The sequence below is a fragment of the Eleginops maclovinus genome, chromosome 4 (assembly GCF_036324505.1).
Source record: "Eleginops maclovinus isolate JMC-PN-2008 ecotype Puerto Natales chromosome 4, JC_Emac_rtc_rv5, whole genome shotgun sequence".
NCBI classification, from domain to species: domain Eukaryota; kingdom Metazoa; phylum Chordata; class Actinopteri; order Perciformes; family Eleginopidae; genus Eleginops; species Eleginops maclovinus.
Genome location: NC_086352.1, coordinates 4,647,714 through 4,667,653, shown reverse-complemented (window position 1 = coordinate 4,667,653; position 19,940 = coordinate 4,647,714). Strand labels below are relative to the sequence as shown.

Below are 19,940 nucleotides of genomic sequence, written 5' to 3'. Positions count from 1 at the left end.
GCTCCTTAAAGGCTCCTTAAAGAGTCTGTAAAGACTTCTTAAAGAGTCCGTAAAGGCTCCTTAAAGGCTCCTTAAAGAGTCCGTAAAGGCTCCTTAAAGGCTCCTTAAAGAGTCCGTAAAGACTCATTAAAGGCTCCTTAAAGAGTCCGTAAAGGCTCCTTAAAGAGTCCGTAAAGGCTCCTTAAAGAGTCCGTAAAGGCTCCTTAAAGAGTCCGTAAAGGCTCCTTAAAGAGTCCGTAAAGGCTCCTTAAAGAGTCCGTAAAGTCTTCTTAAAGAGTCCGTAAAGGCTCCTTAAAGAGTCCGTAAAGGCTCCTTAAAGAGTCCGTAAAGTCTTCTTAAAGAGTCCGTAAAGGCTCCTTAAAGGCTCCTTAAAGAGTCCGTAAAGGCTCCTTAAAGAGTCCGTAAAGGCTCCTTAAAGAGTCCGTAAAGGCTCCTTAAAGAGTCCGTAAAGGCTCCTTAAAGAGTCCGTAAAGGCTCCTTAAAGAGTCCGTAAAGGCTCCTTAAAGGCTCCTTAAAGAGTCCGTAAAGGCTCCTTAAAGGCTCCTTAAAGAGTCCGTAAAGGCTCCTTAAAGGCTCCTTAAAGAGTCCGTAAAGGCTTCTTAAAGAGTCCGTAAAGGCTCCTTAAAGAGTCCGTAAAGTCTCCTTAAAGACTCCTTAAAGAGAGAAAGATACGGTATAATGAAGCTCTGCTCAGGACTAATACCTGGTCGAACAGAAGCCTTGAAGAGCTAACCGCTGAATAAATAAAGGTCCCTGAGCGTGGCGAGGTCTGACGGATGGGAACACGCTTTGTTTGGAACCCGTTTATGACTCAGCATGCAGGAATGTTTCCTCAGAAACATGCAGTTGTGATCGTGTTGGAACAGGACTTCTTATTGATAGATGCACCCTTATCACCTCATTATTTTTCCCTGCATCCTTCAAAGTGTGGCGTTCCCTGACTGAATATCCCAGGGTCTCCTCTTAGAGTTGTGTCTTTAACCGGTAATAACCTCAGTGAAAGTTTGCTGCCGCGCTCAGAGGAACTCTCTTTCTGCATGTCTGCTTCTCTGTGTGCTTTTATTTTGGTGACTTGGTGTTGGTTTCCTGTCTGATATTCCCCCTGGTGTCATCTCCCCCCCCCCCCCCCCCCCCCCTTCTTGCTGGGTGTTTTCTGGCCTGTAGGAGGCGCTCTTTCCTCACCCATCACATGTCCGCTCTGGGTCTGAGCAGGAAGTCCCGCCTCTTCTCTAAAGCCAGCTCCATCTCTGAGGAGGCCGGTGCCAGGTCTGTAGCAGGGGAGCTAACTGAGAGCTAACAGCTAACAGGGAGCTAACAGGGAGCTAACGGGGTACGGTCGAATAGTCAGTTTGGCTTTGGAAGGTTCTTTACAGAGTGAAATGACCCAGAGGTACCTCAGTGGCCACCATGATAAGAGCTGTTGGAATTCTCTAGATGATAGGAAAGGAGCTCTGAAGCTTCCTTTATAGCCTCCTTCAGGAAACACTGGACCTTCCTTTAAGAGAGGAAATGAGAACATGCTGTCCCACAATGCCTTGCGGCTGCAACATTTGCCATGACACAGCATCCGGCGGTTCACGGAAACAGCCGATCGTGAGAAATGCGTTCGGTGAAAGTTACAGTGCTGATGAAGCAGTCTAAAACCTATACCGTAACTTTCCAAAGAGCTTTGTTCTGAACGTTCAGCTCTGGATTCATCAAAAGGAGAAATATGAACGGTACTTTTACTGAAAGGATCCAATAGAGTCTCTGAGTCTCTGAGCTGTGTGGGGTTTCTGAAGCCTTTACAACATGTTGAACTGTGATATCCAAAGTGATAGCTGAAGGCATCACTAGTTTATTATAACACATTTGTATTTATTATAAATATGTCATATAATCATACCTATTGGATTCATGTGGGTTAATACGTGAGGACCGGAGGGGTGGGGTATCTGTCTCTCTGCTGTCCTGGTTCATAAAGCAGAAACAGCACCATCAGAGAGCACGGTGCAGAGGAGAAGCTCTCAGTAGCTTTAGAGGAGCTGTAGTTCCCCACAGCAGACGCTCATTAATGACGGCCTTCATCATCAATACGTGGATAGTGTCGCTCAGTCGGGTTCTCAAAGCAGCCTCTGTTCCTCAGACCTGTTGAGTTCTCCTATCCACTGTTCCTTAACCCCGGGACCTTTCACACAGAGGTCAAGGAACAGTAGATAGATAGACCATAAGAGCTGATTTTTGGACAATTCCACCATACCCAGGGAGCTAACAGGGAGCTAACAGAGAGGCTAACAGGGAGGCTAACAGGGAGGTAACAGAGAGTCTAACAGGGAGGCTAACAGGGAGCTTAACAGGGAGCTAAAAGCCCTGGAGCTAACAGGGAACTAACAGGGAGGCGAACATACTAACAGGTTTAGAGAGCTATCAGAGGAGCTAACAGGGAGGCTAACAGGTTTAGAGAGCTATCAGAGGAGCTAACAGGGAGGCTAACATACTAACAGGTTTAGAGAGCTATCAGAGGAGCTAAGAGGGAGCTAACAGGTAGCTAACAGGGAGCTAACAGCTCACAGGGAGCTAAAAGCTTACAGGGAGCTAACAGGGAGCTAAAAGCTTACAGGGAGCTAACAGGGAGGCTAACATACTAACAGGTTTAGAGAGCTATCAGAGGAGCTAACAGGGAGATAACATACTAACAGGTTTAGAGAGCTATCAGAGGAGCTAACAGGGAGATAACATACTAACAGGTTTAGAGAGCTATCAGAGGAGCTAACAGGGAGGCTAACATACTAACAGGTTTAGAGAGCTATCAGAGGAGCTAACAGGGAGGCTAAAAGGTTTAGAGAGCTATCAGAGGAGCTAACAGGGAGGCTAACAGGTTTAGAGAGCTATCAGAGGAGCTAACAGGGAGATAACATACTAACAGGTTTAGAGAGCTATCAGAGGAGCTAACAGGGAGGCTAAAAGGTTTAGAGAGCTATCAGAGGAGCTAACAGGGAGGCTAACAGGTTTAGAGAGCTATCAGAGGAGCTAACAGGGAGCTAACATACTAACAGGTTTAGAGAGCTATCAGAGGAGCTAACAGGGAGGCTAACAGGTTTAGAGAGCTATCAGAGGAGCTAACAGGGAGGCTAACAGGTTTAGAGAGCTATCAGAGGAGCTAACAGGGAGGCTAACAGGTTTAGAGAGCTATCAGAGGAGCTAACAGGGAGGCTAACAGGTTTAGAGAGCTATCAGAGGAGCTAACAGGGAGGCTAACAGGTTTAGAGAGCTATCAGAGGAGCTAACAGGGAGGCTAACAGGTTTAGAGAGCTATCAGAGGAGCTAACAGGGAGATAACATACTAACAGGTTTAGAGAGCTATCACAGGAGCTAACAGGGAGGCTAACAGGTTTAGAGAGCTATCAGAGGAGCTAACAGGGAGGCTAACAGGTTTAGAGAGCTATCAGAGGAGCTAACAGGGAGGCTAACAGGTTTAGAGAGCTATCAGAGGAGCTAACAGGGAGGCTAACAGGTTTAGAGAGCTATCAGAGGAGCTAACAGGGAGATAACATACTAACAGGTTTAGAGAGCTATCACAGGAGCTAACAGGGAGGCTAAGAGGTTATATCTTTATTTTTAATCTTTTTTGAATGTCACTGTTTAAAGTAAATGAAATATAAAAATTTAAACAAACTTCCCGGATACAGTCAGGTTGTCTTACACACACACACACACACACACACACACACACACACACACACACACGATGAGGAATGATCATGTATTTGTGTGTGTGTGTGTGTGTGTGTGTGTGTGTGTGTGTGTGTGTGTAGCTCTGACTCTCCTCAGATGAACCCGGAGCAGCTCAGCAGGTCGGAGAGTAAACCCAGTTCAAAGTAAGTGAAGTGTTAAACAGGGACTGGGATCTGCGGCTCAGTCGGATTGTGTCGGTTCAATTCCTTGATAGTTTTTCAATATTTATTTCTTTATTTCTTGATATTTAAAAAAAACAACATGTTTTTAATTTCCTCGTCATTTGGAGCATCAATTCAACCCTTTTCTGATCATGTGTGTAAAAATATCGATTATCTTCTAAAACTTCTGGATCTTTTATTCTTGTATTTCCCCATAACCTTTGAAATCATCGTTTCTGGATTTTACATTTTTTGAGATTTAATTTTTTTTCTGAATTCTTCAGTTTTTAGTTTTTTTCGATGCTTTAAAAAATACATTAAATAATTTCTTTATTTTTCGATAACTTTTCGATTTTTCTTGAATCCTTTTCTGATCATTTGTGTTTGAATTTCAGAATCTGGATGATTTCTGGATATTCATGAACTTTTGGTTTTATTCTCTTATATTTCACAGACATTTCCTTAGCCTCAGATCTCAGAATCATCTGTTTTATTATTATATTTTCTGGAAAATCTTCATAACTTCTGTATTGTCTTCAAATCATATTTACTTTCTTTCTTCTTCATCATCTTGATTATTGTTCCATAACGCCTGGAGAGTCTCTTGATTTCTTCTGGAAATTAGTTTTGTTGAATATCAGATTTTCTCTAACAGAGACTTCCTGTCGTCTCTGATAACACGTTGAACATTATGTCGTTAATGTTCTGTTGCTTTAGTCCTTCTTTCTAAAATTCCTCCTCCCTCCTCTCCTCCCTGCCTTGTTTCCTCCCTTCTTTCTCAGTCCTTCCTCCCCCAGTTCAGGGGAGGCTGATCGGTTCTGGTGAGTAATCTTCTTCTCTTCCTCCTCCTCCTCCTCCTCCTCTTCCTCTTCCTCTTCCTCCTCCTCCTCCTCCTCCTCCTCCTCCTCCTCCTCCTCTTCCTCTTTCTCCTCCTCTTCCTCTTCCTCTTCCTCCTCTCTGTGCTCTGGAAAAACTGAACCGTTGACATGAATTACATGTTACAAATAATTGTATTTTAAGTCATCGTTGCAGTTTTTCAGTTTATGTGTGTGTGTATGTGTGTGGGGGGGTCTTCTGGTGTGTGTGTGTGTGTGGGGGTATTCAGGTGTGTGTTGGCAAAAATCCATTGGACCATTTCTCTAGGCGTTGCAAATTAAAAATAAAAACTGTCCTGGAAAATGATTCCAACACGCTCTGATCTCTGAACCGGAGGTGTGTATGTCCTTAGTGTCCAGGTGTGTGTTCAGGTGTTCAGGTGCGTTTTTGGAATGTCAGGTGTTTCCTATTCTAACGTTTTAAGGTGTGTGTGTTTTTAGGTTGTTTCAAGTGTCTTTACGTGTGTGTCCAGGTGTGTTTTGGGTGTCAGTTGTGTTCAGGTGTGAAGAGGAAATCCACAGTTTGTGAAGAGCCTCCTGTGTGGCGCCCCTCCGTGGTTGTGTGTGTGTGTGTGTGGGGGGGGGGGGTGTCTGTATGGGTTTGTGTGTGTTGCTGAGCCTGTGTTGTGTCTCTGCAGCTCTGAAGACTGTAATGTAAATTTGGACAAGCCAGTCCTCCGGAGGTTTGAGTAAGTAACTGCCCCCAATGCATGCTGGGAGCTGGAGGGAGACTGTGACTGTGTGTGTGTGTGTGACTGTGTGTGTGTGTGTGACTGTGTGTGTGTGTGTGTGTGTGTGTGTGTGTGTGTGTGTGTGTGTGTGTGTGTGTGGGGCTGGTGTTGGTTTTATCATTGGGACCAGTCTAATTGCTGGTGTTTGATGGTCTGGTTTTGGTTGCAGTGATTTGAATCTGATTGAAGTGATGTAATGATCTCTCTGCTGCTTTAATTACACGTATGTTCTCATGATGAAACTCATGGGCTTGATCCACACATATGTATATGACTTATATCAAATATACAGTTATATAGAGTTTTTTACGATGACTTTCCTTCTGGAAATATCTCAACTCTTTCCTCTTAAATGTTCCACTGTCTTTTTCTTGAAATATTTCAAATTTGCAAAAAAATATTTCAAATGTTTTCTTGAATATTTTGTTATTATTTTTTAAATTCCACATTTTTCTTGGAATTTAATGACTTCAATCCGAAAGTTATTCTTACAATTTTCTACTCTTCTTCATGAAGAGAGAACACATTATTTTCCTGGGAGCGTTTCCACTCTTTCCTTTAATTATAACGTGTGTTTCCTCGCCCAGCTGCAGCAGGGGGGCTCATCGATGAGTGCCAGAGTCGGCGCCAGAGCAGATCTACGGAAGGGGCATTGGGTCATTGGCGAGGGGGGCACTGCCGTTTGAGAAATATTTTAACGCAGTGGCGACATCATAATCCAACACAGCAGAAATGCTATCAAAAACGAAACCTGTTTTTTAAAATGATTATTAGTTTATTTTGATTTGTTAATTTCCGTATCATCACACTTAGTCGAGGCTATGTGTGTAGCCCTATGTCAAAGTCCACTTTATTGTCAAAGGCCTTATCTTGAAAGCCAGGGCTGGCTTCAAAAAGTGAAATGAACAAACGACTTACTGTCAGAACAGTTGCAGGCGACGAGTGTTGCTGCTGAACCTTCTGTGTCCTTCCATTCGCTTATGCATTTGCGTGTCAAGTCTTTCTCAAATGCAAGCTGCACCAACCTGGCCTTTCTCTTGTGTAGCATTGTGCGTCTGTGTTCCGAAAAAACATTTCTCGGAGTGGAGAATGAATTCTCACACATTGCTGTGGATGCGCCAAATGTTAATTTATGTTTGAAAGCAGTCAGCTTACTGGGCATGGCAATCAGATGGTTGTGGTACGTTGAGATGATGTGCTGTGGGCCATTCTCCCTCCATTGCTTGCTTTTGTGACATTAAAAACTCTTTAGCAACTTCGAGCTCAGCGTCAATTAAAGTCAATTGTGATAGGTCGAGAATATGCTTCACAGCTGGTAGGAAGGGCATCAATAACCGCTAGGGGGGGCACAGCCCTCGAATGCCCCCCCTTAACGCCGGCACTGATGAGTGTTCACATTAGAAGAGAAAATCTCTGCAGACTTTAATTTTTTTAAATCCGCACTGTCCTCATTCATTTTGCTGTGATTAACACCTCCTTCCCCCCCCCCAGAGACGGCTTCCTGCGCTCTCTGGTGGCGACGCAGTGGGAGAAGAAGAGGCGGAGCAAACGCCTGTCGTCCTCTGATGATGTCATCACCCCGAACCTGCAGCCCGCAGACGAGGGCAGCAGAAGCCCCCCGCTGTCTCCTCCGGGTAAAATATCAACTGTCAAATACGTTCTGAAAATCTGCAGAAAAACACTTTCCTTTAGTATATTAAAGAGTAAAACACTTGAGTATAATAAGAGATGTATGTGGTAAATCTACACAAAAAGCACTATCATGTTTGCTTAAAATGTACGAGAAAAAAACCAGCATATACTAATATTCATTATTTACTGAAAAAGCACAAACATATTCATTAAATCTTCTGGATAAACTCTTGAATATAGCCTGATGTTAATGTGGTTAATTTAGTTGAAAAGCATTACTATACATTCTGTGATAATTATAGAAAATGTACTAAAATACACTCTAATATATTCTGATAATAAATGGTATTTTATTAATGTTGTTTTAATGTTTTAATCCTGAAACATCTTTATTTTTCAGCTGCAGCCTCCGGCACTAATGGACACTCAGACCCACAGGATGACCCAGGTGAGACTACACTACCCACAATCCTCCTCTCCATGAAGTCAGCCCCACCTGATGGAGGTCAGGTGTTACAGTTTGATCTCCTGATTCAAAGTGAATTTAGATCAATTTTTTTTTTAAACGGTTAGTTTCTGGTGTTTTAAATCAACTCTCTGCTTTTATTTTGGTAAAAAGTTCTCGCCCCCGGCTTCTTATATCGATAAGTTAGGGGCTTTTATTCTGAAAAAACAGGCCTCTTTTTGAGCTTCCCATAAGGAAACAGTACATCTCTGGGGCTTTTATTTTGAAAAGAAGTCCTCACTTGAGCTTCCTGTTAAGATAGTTACTCTTAGGGGCTTTTGTTCTGAAAAAATGGCTGCAGTAACTTCCACACTCTGAATTAAAGTTTACTGAGGTGCGACACATGAGTGAGCTGCAGCTTTTATTGTGAAAGGCTAACCAGACTTCCTGTGTTTCAGTGCCGCTTCGGGTCAGCACTTTGTCCAACGATAAGAAGTTCCTGCTCGACATGTTGTTCTCCAGGTCCTCCAGCTCGCCGCCCCTCAGCCCCCCCGCTGCCACCGCAGACACCACCGAAGAAGAAGAAGAAGAGGAGAGCCACTTCCTGCCCGGTGAGAAACATCAGAACGCCGTCCGAGAAAACCCTTTCCTTAACGAGGAAAACAATCAGACATATACAATGTGTGAAATACTCTGTGAAGACACTACACATTTATTATTAATAACATATAAGACATGTTTATTTCCGGCTGAGGTGGAGTCAACATTAAATGTTTTATTTATTTTAATCTTTTAGTTTATTGCACTTATTAAATATATATTCCGAAATAAAATAACTAGAAAAACAAGAATACTCTGGGGAATCACTCCTCAGTTTATATTGTGTTTTCTTTCAATTAATGTCTGAACCACAAAGTGGGGGAAAAAATGTCATTATCTCCAATTCGTGTCAGGTGGGGGGGTGTTTGTGTGTGAGAATGAAACGGGGACAGAGCTGCTGTCAGACGATCCAGTTGTACCGGCGTCATCACAAACGGACGTCGCTTCACGTGAGGCTCTGAGGAAATGAAGTCCCATTGCTCCTAAAACTCATTTCCTTGCTTCCTCTCTCTCTGCGTGGTTTCATTGCGTCTCTCCCTGCATCCCTGATGGAAGGGACTAATGCGCAAGGAAAAGACGCAAGTGAAAGACGCAGGGATGGAAGTTAAAGAGGAGTGAGAAGTACCCTCGTGGTGAAATACCTCCAATCACTGAACTCCTCGTCTCCCCAGACATCGCAGTGTTGGTTGGGTTCTGGTTTCTGCAGCAGAGTGAGACCTCACCTCTCTCCCCCCCCCTCAGGTGGTCGAGTGCTGCAGCGTCTCTCCAGCTTTAAAGCTCGATCTGAGGATCCGCCCCCCCCAAACGCCTCCGTCAGGGAGGAGCTGCAGAACCTGCAGGGGTCCACTCAGGCAGCGAGGGCCCGTCTGGACCAGGAGACCCAGGTACTCACAAAGTAATTTTATAGGGCTTTTATTTTGAAAGAATACCCAACCCTGAACTTCCTGTAGGAATAAAGTAACTTTATGGGGCTTTTATTTTGAAAGAATGCCCAACCCTGAACTTCCTGTAGGAATAAAGTAACTTTATGGGGCTTTTATTTTGAAAGAATGCCCAACCCTGAACTTCCTGTAGGAATAAAGTAACTTTATGGGGGCACTCTCTTAAAGGAACAGTACACAATTATGAGCCTGCGGTGCAGCACGTTCAGGATGACGACCCTCTGGGTGCAGTCTTAGGTGCAGCGTCGTCTCCCACTTCCTATTTAAACCCTTATGTCTTAGTCTTTCCATCAAAATAAAGTCAAAATTTTAAGATCTTGGATAAAACATTTTGAGAAAAAAGTCCGAATTTTGAGACGAAACAGAAAGCTGAGAATTTCAGAAAAACTCAAATTCTGAGATTTTGAGTAAAAGTCCGAATTTTGAATATTTTAAAACAAATCAGTGTATTGAGCTTTTCTAAACAAATTCAGAAATTTAAAATGTTCAACATTTCATAAATTTGAGAAAATCTTTTACATTTTTAAGAAGAAGTTTGCGATTTTGAGAAAAGCTTAGAAATCAAGAAAAATAACTGACAGAATTAAAAAATGTTCTGAAAAGACTCCAAATGTTAAGAATTTCAGAAATGTCAACATTTTGAGGAAGTAAGACATTTGAGATTTTGGGAAAAAAATCAATATTTTGACAAAAGAATTTCTGAAAAACAAGTCAGAACGATATGACTTTGTTGTGATCATTTTCCTCCTCTTCTCTGCTCCTTCAGTCACGCCTCCTCCGGCAGCAAAGCAGCATCGACGTTGAGACTCAGCAGCGCCGCCTGGAGGCCACGCCCCTCAACCCCCTCCCCCACCTCCCCCCCGATGCCTGGGAGCAGCTGCAGCCTCTCGCCGCCGCCACGCTGCGGATCAAAGACCTCGACTTCTCCGACCTGCTAGACGAGGAGGACGTGGACGTGTTAGACATGGACACCTTCGACTCCCACTCTTCCCGCCTCACCGGCCTGCCCCTGCCACCTCCGGCCCTCCCTGGAGGTCTTGCTCCACCCCCACCTCCCCCACCACTTCCTGTAGGTCTTGCCCCGCCTCCACCTCCCCCACCACTTCCTGGAGGTTTAGCCCCACCTCCTCCTCCACTTCCTGGAGGTGTAGCCCCGCCCCCTCCTCCAGGTCCTCCCCCTCCCCCCTCGTCCTCCTCGTCGCTGCAGAAGAAGATGAAGACGGTGAAGCTGTTCTGGAAGGAGCTCCGGCCGGCGCCCCCCCCGCGCTGTGTGTTTGGGGGGGGCACAGTGTGGGCGTCTCTGGACAAAGTGTCTCTGGACACCCAACGCCTCGAGCATCTGTTCCAGTCTAAGGCCAAGGAGATGAGCATCGCCAAGGTAACTAGGACTACAAACTGGTGCATTGTGGGAAACAGGGAGTACTGCAGCGGTGTAAAATATAGTTTGAGGTCAAAGTGGAACATTTGCAAAGTGGGCGGGGCCGTAATTTAGACCACAAGTGACGTTAGCGCCTCATGCTGTATTTCTCTAGTTATTAACTGTTAATAATAACAGTTATTAACTGTTATTATTAACAGTTAATAACTGTTATTAACTGTTATTATTAACAGTTATTAACTGTTATTAACTGTTATCAACTGTTTATAATGCAGAAGGGTCCAGAGCTGAAGAAGTCGGAGCTGCTGGTCCTCGACTCCAAGAGGAGTAACGCCATCAACATCGGGATGACGGTGCTGCCAGCCGTTCACGTCATCAAGACCGCCATCCTCAACTTCGACGAGTTCGCTATCAGCAAGGAGGGCATTGAGGTACTTCCTGTCTGAACCGCCAAAATAACAGTACCTCACTGTTGATAACGAAACTCAAATGATTTTTGACGAAAAAACTTGAATATTCTCCAAGATTAAAATGATAAATGTGGATTATTCTCTGAGATAACAAGATTTGTTTAGAGATGAAACTAACATTTTTGGCAACTTCTGAAAAGTATTTTTAGTTGTTTTTATATTGGAGAAAAACACAAAGAAAACCCATTTAGGAGAAAAGGGATTTAAACTCAGAAATGTTCATATAATTCAGAGGAATAAACACCGCCAAAATAAAACCACTTCCCTGTAGTTCATGTTAAGTGTGTGTGTGTGTGTGTGTCCCTGACCCCCCCTGCTGTGTGTGTGAGCAGAAGATCCTGACAATGGTCCCCACGGCGGAGGAGAAGCAGAGGATCCAGGAGGCGCAGCTTCTCCACCCGGACCTCCCTCTGGGCTCTGCGGAGCAGTTCCTCTGCAGCCTGGCCTCCATCAGCGCCCTGACCCCCCGCCTGCAGCTGTGGGCCTTCAAGCTCAACTACGAGAGCCTGGAGAAGGTACACACACACACACACCCTATTGTATCTTTAAGTATGTGTAACTTGTGTAATGAGTTACAAATACCCCCCCAGGAGATAGCAGAGCCCCTGTTCGACCTGAAGCTGGGGATGGAGCAGCTCTCTGCCAATCAGACGTTCAGGAGGATCCTTGCCACGCTGCTTGCAATCGGGAACTTCCTGAACAGCTCCACGGTACACACACACACACACACACACACACACACACACACACACACACACACATGCACACACACATACACACACACACACAGGTCTGCAGGTTGTCTGATAACAGCTGTTTTATAAATATGAGTTATCAGAAGATCTGCAGATAATCTGTTTCTGTAAACACTGACTACTGCTGAGGTGTGTGTGTGTGTGTGTGTGTGTGTGTGTGTGTGTGTGTGTGTGTGTGTGTGTGTGTGTGTGTGTGTGTGTGTGTGTGTGTGTGTGTGTGTGTGTGTGTGTGTGTGTGTGTGTGTGTGTGTGTGTAGGCGGCAGGGTTCGAGCTGAGCTACCTGGAGAAGGTGGTGGAGGTGAAGGACACGGTGCACCGTCAGTCTCTCCTGCATCACACCTGCAACCTGGTGCTGGAGAATTACCCAGAATCCTCGGACCTGTACTCCGAGGTGCCCGCCATCACGCGCTCCGCCAAAGTAAAAGTCACTCTATTACTGTTTTAATTTATCGGGCTTTTATTTTGAAACAGCATCACTTAAAGCTTTTTTAAAGTGTTTTTTCCTGCTGTTTATTTTTATTACCGTTGACTTTTATAGAAGTTTTGGGGGGGCCGATCCATGTGTGAAATGATGTCTCATGCTCCCTGAACCACTCTCTCACAGTCTGAGCCGATGGATCCTGGCATTGTCCTCTTGGAACATGCCCGCTCCATCAGGGGAGAAGAAATCCACTGATGGAATAACCTGGTCCTTCAGGATATTCAGGGAGTCAGCTGACCTCATTCTTTGGGTTGCTGAACCTAGACCAGACCAGCTGCATTGTAGTATTTCAGCAATCTCCTTAGATGTTTGCTCTGCTTGATGCCAATAACTTGACCCTTCTGAAACAGATTAACATCTTTTCCACGACCACAGGACATGTGTTTCTGTCTTTTGTTATATATCTTTATGATTTGTATATCTTTATATATCTTTCTGTGTTCCTGCAGGTGGACTTCGAGCTGCTGTCGGAGAACCTGGTGCAGCTGGAGCGCCGCTGCAAAGCATCATGGGACAACCTGAAGGTGGTGACGAAGCATGAGACGAAGGCGGCACTGAAGAACAAGCTGACGGAGTTCCTGAAGGACTGCACCCAGAGGGTCGTCATCCTGAAGGTGGTGCACCGCAGGGTCATCAACAGGTACACACACACACACACACAAAGACACACATGCACACCTGGGTTTCTGTTAGCGGGTAATTACCGGTTTCCAGCTGGTAAAATGTATACTAAACGGGTAAATTCAGAACCTGCCGGTCAACATGTCCGGTAATAATACTCATACTGAGGTAACGCAGGCTCTCCCAGGAATTTGTGTTTTGACAGCTACAGTACCGGCTCTGCGTCATGACATCACTAGTCATTACTTTGCTGATTTTCTCCCTAACGCCGCTCACAACCACAGCAGCGGGGGACTGCGTCGGGTCGATGATGGTGTTGCTTTTGTCCTACGAAGGCAGATTGATTTAAAGAACTTCTCAAACCTGATCCCTCTCTCCAGAGCGCCGTGGTTCATTGTTTATGTGGTTCAGCGGCGTTTACCGCCCGCTGCAGCGCTGCTCGTCCACCCGCGTTTAGTCTGCCGTTTGCTCACGGTGGCGGCCGCTGGAAAGTATCCACTGTCTGACTGTCACACGAGCAGCTGATGCATACCCCCCCCCCCCCATAGTGAATGTGTTTCAGTCTGAACTGACACTGTTTGGCATCACAACTCTGTTATGAATGTTTGTCTGGTATAAGACGGTGATGTTAGTATAGCAGCCGAAGCTACCTTGACTACTTGTTACTATCTTATTGTGTCATAAACAACAACAACAACAACAACAACAACAACAACAACAACAACAACATATTTGACCGACAATGAACCGGAGCTGAATCAGGCTCTAGCCTTCGGGGGGCTTCCGGACACTTGACTGGCAAGAAAACTACTTCGTGCAAACATTTTTTTAGTTAGATATCGCAAAAATATTGAAACTTCACAAAGGTTTGTCCAAACACACAAAATATAACACGGATATTTTTACAGTTTTAGTCGTAGAAACAGAAAAGAATTGAACGTTTTATGAAAAGAACTCAGAAACATTTCTTCTTTCTCTGAAAAGTTGGAACTTAATTTGAAACCCTCAGCAGATTTCCTGAGGGGAAACTGACTGAAGGGAAGTGTTGTGGGTAACGCGTTTCTAAGTAATGCGTTAGAGTACTCGAATTACTTTTATCGAGTAGCGAGTAACGTAACGCGTTAGTTTCGTGCGTTCGGTAATCAGTAACTTAGTTATTTTTTTTAAAGTAATCCGTTAAAATCCCGACTGCAGCCTGCTTTTTGTCAGACAGTTCTGTGCCACCTGCGGATGTGTCAGCGGAGGCGCAGCGCTGTGATGCGTCTGTGCCCTGCTGCTGACCTACATTACCTGTGTGTGTGTGTGAGTGTCTCGAACCCCCGGCAAGATGGCAGAGAGGTCAGCGTGTTCATCGTGGAAGTACGCACATTATTTTCAATTCACCAGCGAAAAGGACAAGAACAACATAACGGTAAAACGCACTCTCTGTGTTGTTGAAAAGCTTCTGTCGACCTCAAACAATTCCACTTCGAATTTAAAACAACATCTTGCATCGAAGCAGCACTCTATCCCGCTGGTAGCAAGGCCTGCTGAGGAGGACGACGGTGGTGCACCAGCTCCAAAGCAACAGCGTCTGAGTTGTGGCTCAGTACCCTCTCTGCCAGTGAGATTAAGAAGGTTGTCGCCGGTTATGTGGTTGAGGAGATGCTTCCAATTTCAGCTGTGGAGTCTCCATCCATCCGTAAATTAATAAGTAAAATCCCAACGACACGTAAGCCAGAGGGAACAGTGCCGGACCGAAAAACCTTTGCAAGCTATCTGGACTTCGAAGAGTGAATGTGAGTTTAGGCCTGTGATACTTGAACAGTGTTTTCATAGTTCAGCTACGAGGCTATATTTGTCATTTGCCCGCTGTGTGCCAGTGAGCGATTTCATTGTTCGTTTTATTCGGCATGTTTGTTAGATCGTTGATTGGTCGTTAATTTATAAATGGATCTGAATCTGCAACCTGTTTACCTCAGATTCTGTTTACTGAAGCGCACGTAAATGTATGCACTTTCATAACTGCATCATATCGGCTACCTGGGCTGGGTACCAAACGTTAGGCAACTCCTGAATGTTGATCACATGATCAGTGATTTAAAAAAGGCATATAACTGACTGTCTTGTTATTGTTATCCTGCAGAGTTCATTTGGTTGCGTGATGTTATTCATTGTCAGGACGTCTCGGTGCATTTAAAGTAGGCTGTGTGTCTGCGTCAGTTAAGCTGCAGCATGTGCGAGGCGCTGCACCCGGCTTTTAATTTTCGGTAACGCAGGAGTACTCTAACGCGTTACTTTTATGAATAGGTAACGCTGTAACGTAACTGATTACTTTGAATTGATAGTAACGTTGTAACCTAATTAACTACTTTCCAAAGTAACTATACCCAACACTGCTGAAGGGTTAATAGTAGTCCCCCCCCCCCCCGCACGCAGGTTCCACTCCTTTCTGCTGTTCCTGGGTCAGCCCCCCCCCCTCAGTGCGGGACATCCGGGTGACGGCGTTCTGCAGGATCATCAGCGAGTTCTCTCTGGAGTTCAGGACCACCAGGGACCGGGTCCTGACGCTGAAGAGGAAACGGGCCACGCATCGAGAGAGGACCAAGACCCGAGGCAAGATGATCACTGAGGTAAATGGGGCGGGGGCTTATTCTGGTGGGTGGGGTAATCTTATTCAGAGGGGGGGGCAGTGTTAGGATTTTTCACTTCTTTATTCACATTTCTGAAGACAGAAATTCTCATGATGAAAGACATTTGACCTTTGACCCCCCCAGACGGAGAAGTTCTCCAGCGCTGTTGCTCCAGAGGACTCCTCCCCGCCCCCAGCCTCAGAGGAGCAGGAGGAACACGAGAACATGAGGAACCTCCTGAGCTGCAGAACCTCAGAGACAGGAGGCCTTAGGAGGAGCCGGGCCGTCCGCAGTGAGACCCTTTATAAACCCTGGTTCTTGTTCTGACTCTGGTTCTGACCCTGGTTCTGGTTCTGACTCTGGTTCTGACTCTCCCCCCCCCTGCAGGTATGGGTCGGGTCAGTCCCTCTCAGATGTCAGCGGGCCAGGAGGAGGGGCCCGGTTGTCAGGACGACGCCACGGACGAGATCATGGACCGGCTGGTGAAGTCCGTCACCCAGAACCCGGCTGACAGACCCGCCAGCCCCAAGAACCGCAAACGGTCCCGGGTCAACAGGAAGTCCCGTAAGTCCAGTCCTGTTTACTGGAGATTGTGTAGTATGTAGCGAGAGTTAGCTTCCAGCTGCAACATTTCACAGATGGAAACAGAAGTGTTTACCCAAAATAAACAGACTTAACAAACTGACAGCATGGACAGCATGGACAGCATGGACAGCATGGGATAGCATGGACAGCATGGACAGCATGGACACCTTTTATAGCATGGACACGTTTTATAGCATGGACACCTTTTATAGCATGGACAGCATTGATAGCATGGACAGCATGGATAGCATGGACAGCATTGATAGCATGGACACGTTTTATAGCATGGACACGTTTTATAGCATGGACAGCATGGATAGCATGGACAGCATGGATAGCATGGACAGCATGGATAGCATGGACAGCATGGATAGCATGGATAGCATGGACAGCATGGATAGCATGGACAGCATTGATAGCATGGATAGCATGGACAGCATGGACAGCATGGGCAGCATTGATAGCATGGATAGCATGGACAGCATGGACACGTTTATAGCATGGACAGCATTGATAGCATGGACAGCATGGACAGCATTGATAGCATGGACAGCATGGACAGCATTGATAGCATGGACAGCATGGACAGCATGGACAGCATGGACAGCATTGATAGCATGGACAGCATTTATAGCATGGGCAGCATTGATAGCATGGATAGCATGGACAGCATGGACACGTTTATAGCATGGACAGCATTGATAGCATGGATAGCATTGATAGCATGGATAGCATGGACAGCATTTATAGCATGGGCAGCATTGATAGCATGGATAGCATGGACAGCATGGACACGTTTATAGCATGGACAGCATTTATAGCATGGGCAGCATTGATAGCATGGATAGCATGGACAGCATGGACAGCATGGACACGTTTATAGCATGGACAGCATGGGCAGCATTGATAGCATGGTCAGCATGGAGACGTTTATAGCATGGACAGCATGGACAGCATTGATAGCATGGACAGCATTGATAGCATGGACAGCATTGATAGCATGGACAGCATTGATAGCATGGACAGCATGGACACATTTATAGCATGGACAGCATGGACAGCATTGATAGCATGGACAGCATTGATAGCATGGACAGCATTGATAGCATGGACAGCATGGACACCTTTTATAGCATGGACAGCATTGATAGCATGGACAGCATTGATAGCATGGACAGCATTGATAGCATGGACAGCATGGACACCTTTATAGCATGGACAGCATTGATAGCATGGACAGCATTGATAGCATGGACAGCATGGACACCTTTATAGCATGGACAGCATTGATAGCATGGACAGCATGGACAGCATTTATAGCATTGATAGCATGGACAGCATGGACAGCATTTATAGCATTGATAGCATGGACAGCATTGATAGCATGGATAGCATTGACAGCATGGACAGCATTGATAGCATGGACACGTTTATAGCATGGACAGCATTGATAGCATGGACAGCATTGACAGCATGGACAGCATTGATAGCATGGACAGCATTGACAGCATGGACAGCATTGATAGCATGGACAGCATTGACAGCATGGACAGCATTGATAGCATGGACAGCATTGACAGCATGGACAGCATTGATAGCATGGACAGCATTGACAGCATGGACAGCATTGATAGCATGGACAGCATTGATAGCATGGATAGCATTGACAGCATGGACAGCATTGATAGCATGGACACGTTTATAGCATGGACAGCATTGATAGCATGGACAGCATTGACAGCATGGACAGCATTGACAGCATTGATAGCATGGACAGCATTGATAGCATGGACACGTTTATAGCATGGACAGCATGGACAGCATGGACAGCATTGATAGCATGGACACGTTTATAGCATGGACAGCATGGACAGCATTGACAGCATTGATAGCATGGACAGCATTGATAGCATGGACACGTTTATAGCATGGACAGCATTGATAGCATGGACAGCATTGACAGCATGGACAGCATTGATAGCATGGACAGCATGGACACGTTTATAGCATGGATAGCATTGATAGCATGGACAGCATGGACAGCATGGACAGCATGGACAGCATTGATAGCATGGACACGTTTATAGCATGGACAGCATTGACAGCATGGACAGCATTGATAGCATGGACAGCATTGACAGCATGGACAGCATGGACAGCATTGATAGCATGGACAGCATTGGCAGCATTGACAGCATTGATAGCATGGATAGCATGGATAGCATGGATAGCATGGATAGCATTGATAGCATGGATAGCATTGATAGAATTGTAAGTCCTCCAGTCTTCAGGTGTAAGGTGTAGAGCTCTGGGTTTCTCTCTAATGCCCCTTTTCCACCAAACCGGATCCGGTTCAAGATCCGATCTTTTGCTTTTCTGGTTCTACCCCTTGTATTTCCACCGCTCAGAGGAAGAGTGGAGCTCAAGTGGAGCCTGTGATCACCCACACGGCGTTTTACATCGCTGATTTTCTCGCCAACTCTGCTCACAACAGCATCAATAGAGGACTGCGTCGGGTCGATGCTGGTGTAGTTTTTAATGATGCGAGGCCAGATGAAATTACAGAACTACTTCTCCAACCTTATATTTCTCTCCAGTGAGCCGTGGTTCAGCGGCATTTACCGCCTGCTGTAGTGCTGCTCGTCCACACGGCGTTTAGTCTCCCATTAGCTCACGGCGGTGTTTGCTGGAAAGTATTCACTGTCTGTCTATCACACGAGCAGCTGATGCATACCCCCCCCCATCAGTGACGGTGCTCAGTCTGAACTGACGCTGTTTCTTCACAGCGCTGTTCTGAAAGTGTCTCTGGCTTTAGACAGGTGATGTCAGCACAGCTCCTCTGACTACCTTCACTGCTCTGATATCCTGTTGTGGCAGAAGCCGTTTTCTACTCATTTTACCGGGAGCTGTTATTGCTCAGGTTCATCTGATCCTGATCTAGACTGCAGCTCTGTTTCTGCAACCCAGCGTATCTCTCCGCTTCATATCTGTCTGCTGATCCTCTATCTGAGCAACACCAAACACCAGCTCACACGCACACACCTGGGAAATACACCTCTAAACACACACACAGACACACACTCACACACACACTCACTGTACATGTGTTCATATTACACCTGCTCTCATTAGTCTGTTACCAAGGTCAAGCACAGAGATCTGCAGCCTCTCACGTGTGTGTGTGTGTGTGTGTGTGTGTGTGTGTGTGTGTGTGTGTGTGTGTGTGTGTGTGTGTGTGTGTGTGTGTGTGTGTGTGTGTGTGTGTGTGTGTGTGTGTGTGTGTGTGTGTGTGTGTGTGTTTCAGTGCGGCGGACTCTGAAGAGCGGCCTCAGTCTGGACGTCGTGGCGGCGCTCGGCCTCAACAAGACGGAGGACAGGGTCTGAGAGCAGCTCCCCCATCCATCCGTCCGTCCAGGGTGTCTGCCCCCCCCCCCCCCCCCCCCAGAGACTCAATATTTATTACAGAGAGTCAGATCAAACTGCCTCCATGGTCCTCAGGCTGTTCCTCTGCTGAGGTTCCACGTGTCTTCACATGTTCCGGAACACAGTGACATCACAGAACACTCCCGCTCCTATTGGCCGGCGCGCCAACACATTGTACGCGATCGGCTAAGGGGCGGGTCATCACACGTTTTCTTTTTGCATCACAGGAGGCTACTGGCTCTCTGTTCCTCGGGTCACCTTCAGAGGATCCACTGGGTGTTCCTTCCCTGATGGATCTCTGACACATGGAGGCAGTTTGAAATGCATTTTCAGTTTCACTTCCTGAGAAATAAAATAAATCCCTGAAGTTTTTAACAGTTTATGAAGGTATTATCTTTAATAAATCCCAAGAAAGTGTTTAGTTTTCCTGCAAACGACACATGCGAAGTGTTCCACTTGTAATGAAATATCACTTTTAACCATTTAATTCTGAATAAAATTGTTATTTATGCATT

General features: G+C 45.7%; 1 protein-coding gene across 1 annotated transcript in view; it reads left to right on the top strand.

Annotated features, from left to right (window-relative positions):
• The window catches only part of fhod1 (formin homology 2 domain containing 1), a 44,545-nt gene extending 24,605 nt beyond the window's left edge, over positions 1-19,940 (top strand). The window contains 19 exon segments of the mRNA XM_063882185.1: positions 1,165-1,266; positions 3,795-3,857; positions 4,658-4,696; positions 5,389-5,439; positions 6,973-7,115; positions 7,514-7,561; positions 8,017-8,169; positions 8,900-9,042; positions 9,866-10,477; positions 10,753-10,908; positions 11,280-11,462; positions 11,538-11,657; positions 11,960-12,121; positions 12,634-12,824; positions 15,224-15,254; positions 15,256-15,417; positions 15,562-15,709; positions 15,805-15,981; positions 19,307-19,940. Of these exon segments, the coding sequence (XP_063738255.1) occupies positions 1,165-1,266; positions 3,795-3,857; positions 4,658-4,696; positions 5,389-5,439; positions 6,973-7,115; positions 7,514-7,561; positions 8,017-8,169; positions 8,900-9,042; positions 9,866-10,477; positions 10,753-10,908; positions 11,280-11,462; positions 11,538-11,657; positions 11,960-12,121; positions 12,634-12,824; positions 15,224-15,254; positions 15,256-15,417; positions 15,562-15,709; positions 15,805-15,981; positions 19,307-19,386 (2,764 nt within the window). The 3' untranslated portion in view covers positions 19,387-19,940.